The sequence below is a fragment of the Saprolegnia parasitica genome (assembly GCF_000151545.1).
Source record: "Saprolegnia parasitica CBS 223.65 unplaced genomic scaffold supercont2.228, whole genome shotgun sequence".
NCBI lineage: Eukaryota > Oomycota > Saprolegniomycetes > Saprolegniales > Saprolegniaceae > Saprolegnia > Saprolegnia parasitica.
Window position 1 is genome coordinate 1 of NW_012156622.1, and position 1,923 is coordinate 1,923.

General features: G+C 60.0%; 2 protein-coding genes across 2 annotated transcripts; one reads left to right on the top strand and one right to left on the bottom strand.

Annotated features, from left to right (window-relative positions):
* Positions 1 to 15: 15 nt before the first annotated feature.
* On the bottom strand, positions 16 to 371 carry SPRG_16004 (hypothetical protein; the record flags this gene model as incomplete). The annotated part of the gene is made up of 1 exon (XM_012355307.1): positions 16 to 371. A coding segment is annotated over one exon (356 nt), but the record flags the coding sequence as incomplete, so codon positions are not given.
* A 445-nt stretch (positions 372 to 816) lies between these two features.
* Positions 817 to 1,794, top strand: SPRG_16005 (hypothetical protein; the record flags this gene model as incomplete). The annotated part of the gene is made up of 5 exons (XM_012355308.1): positions 817 to 819; positions 874 to 1,126; positions 1,286 to 1,370; positions 1,415 to 1,473; positions 1,517 to 1,794. 5 exons carry the CDS (start codon positions 817 to 819, stop codon positions 1,792 to 1,794), a joined length of 678 nt encoding a protein of 225 aa, XP_012210698.1.
* Between the last annotated feature and the right edge of the window lie 129 nt (positions 1,795 to 1,923).

The following is a 1,923-nucleotide window of genomic DNA, read 5'->3' on the forward strand; positions in this document are numbered from 1 at the left end:
CCCGGCGTGCAGTACCCGCATTGCATGCCCGACTTTTCAACGAGCGTCTTTTGCACTTGGTGGAGGCCTGTCTTGGTGCTGCCGACGCCCTCCACCGTGAGCACTTCCATGCCGTCGACGGCAGCGAGCGGTATCAAGCACGCGTTGACGGCGCGCGTCACGAGCTGCGACGATGTCACGCTTTGGTGACGAAGCACGACGGTGCACGCGCCGCAGCCGCCCTCGCCGCACGCGACTTTGGTGCCGGTGAGCCGCGCGACGTTCCGGATGTAGTCGACGAGCCGCAGCTGGCCGATGCTGCCTTCCTGCAGCACGACTTTAGTGCCATTGAGCGCAAACGTGAGCTCGCGCGTCCACGTTGTCGGTGGCATGTTGTCCGCAACGGCAATCTCGGAAAGTGCAAGTTGAACTTGTGCGCTGTTGTATCGTCGAGTTTGTATACCATACAAAAAGAAAGCTATTTGCCAGCCGCGCGAACGTCCGCGAAGGTGCCGTGCGCCGATCAGGCGGCGCGACTCAGACGCACAACGCAGACCAAGCACCCGTACCGTACGCATCAAGCAGTTGCTGGCTCACCAACGCCAGCACCCAGCGCATGCGAACCTAGCACCATCTTCGCGGGCTAAGATATACTATAAGCACGCTATGCCACGTCGTTGGTGAGCTCTGGTCTGCGCTAGCCGAGCGAGCTAAACGCCTGGTACCACCTCGATGACTTGTCCAACTTCGGGCCATCAATGGACTGTACTCGAGCACGTTGTCGTGTTGGTCAAGGGCTGATGACGGTTTTAAACGATCTTTGGCGGGCGCGGTAGCATGGTGCGCCAACAACAGCGTCGATACATTGGCAGTAAAGAGGTATGTCTTGCATAGAGCTACGTGGGCGAGACAAAAGACCGGCTGCGGCATGGCCAAGGCACCTACACGTTCCCGGGCGGCTACTTCAAGTACACGGGGACGTGGTCTCGCGGCAAGATGCACGGTCATGGCATCTTCTTTCTCGGCGATGGCAGCACGTACGAAGGTGCTTTTGAGCAGGGCGAGATGACCGGTGCGGGGCTGCGGCGCTGGCCCGACGGGTCGACGTACGCGGGCAGCTTTTGCCACGGCGAACTCGACGGCCACGGTGCAACCACTGCCTCCCCATGGCAATGGCATGGTATTCTGTCGCTCGTAGGTAGCTTTCTCTCGACGAATGGAAAACGCTACGAAGGTGCTTGGCGCGACAATCAGTACTGCGGTGCAGCATGTCCATCCACGTTATCATCCTAGCCTCAGGTATTAGGCCACGGCGAGCTCTGGGACATCGATGGTTCCCACTACGTTGGCGACTTTGAAGCGCACAAGTTTCACGGCGAAGGCCGCAAGACGTCTGCGGAGCGGTACAAAATACGAGCTCATCTCTCTGAGGTAGATTTCCCGACGAGAGCACGTACGACGGGTTTTGGGCCAACGGACGTCAAGATGGCCTCGGTACCCAACACTCCCATGTGCACTGCCACCAATTTCTACTCAGGCTCGTACATGGGTGCCAATGGCGAGAGCTACGAAGGCAGCTGGGTCGACGGACTTCGAGACGGGAAAGGCCGCGGCGTCTTCCCCGACGGCGTCGTCTACGATGGCATGTGGAAAGCGAACCGCCCCGAGCGTACGCGCTGCTCCATTACGATAAAGTACTCACTATGCAGTCAAATCTCTAGATCGCTCGTGTGGCCTCGTCATCTCCCGACTCGGGTCGGACTATACGACCGTGGACCCGACGCCGTTGGTGTTTCGAGAGGACAAGCCGACTGAGCCTGCGCCGCCGAGCGACGATGGCAGCGTCGAAGCGCCGCCGCCGCCCGAGCCCAAGCGACTGCCGGCGTTTCGCATCGACTGCATCGACGCACCAATTCAAGCGCGCACGACCAACCAAGCGGTTTG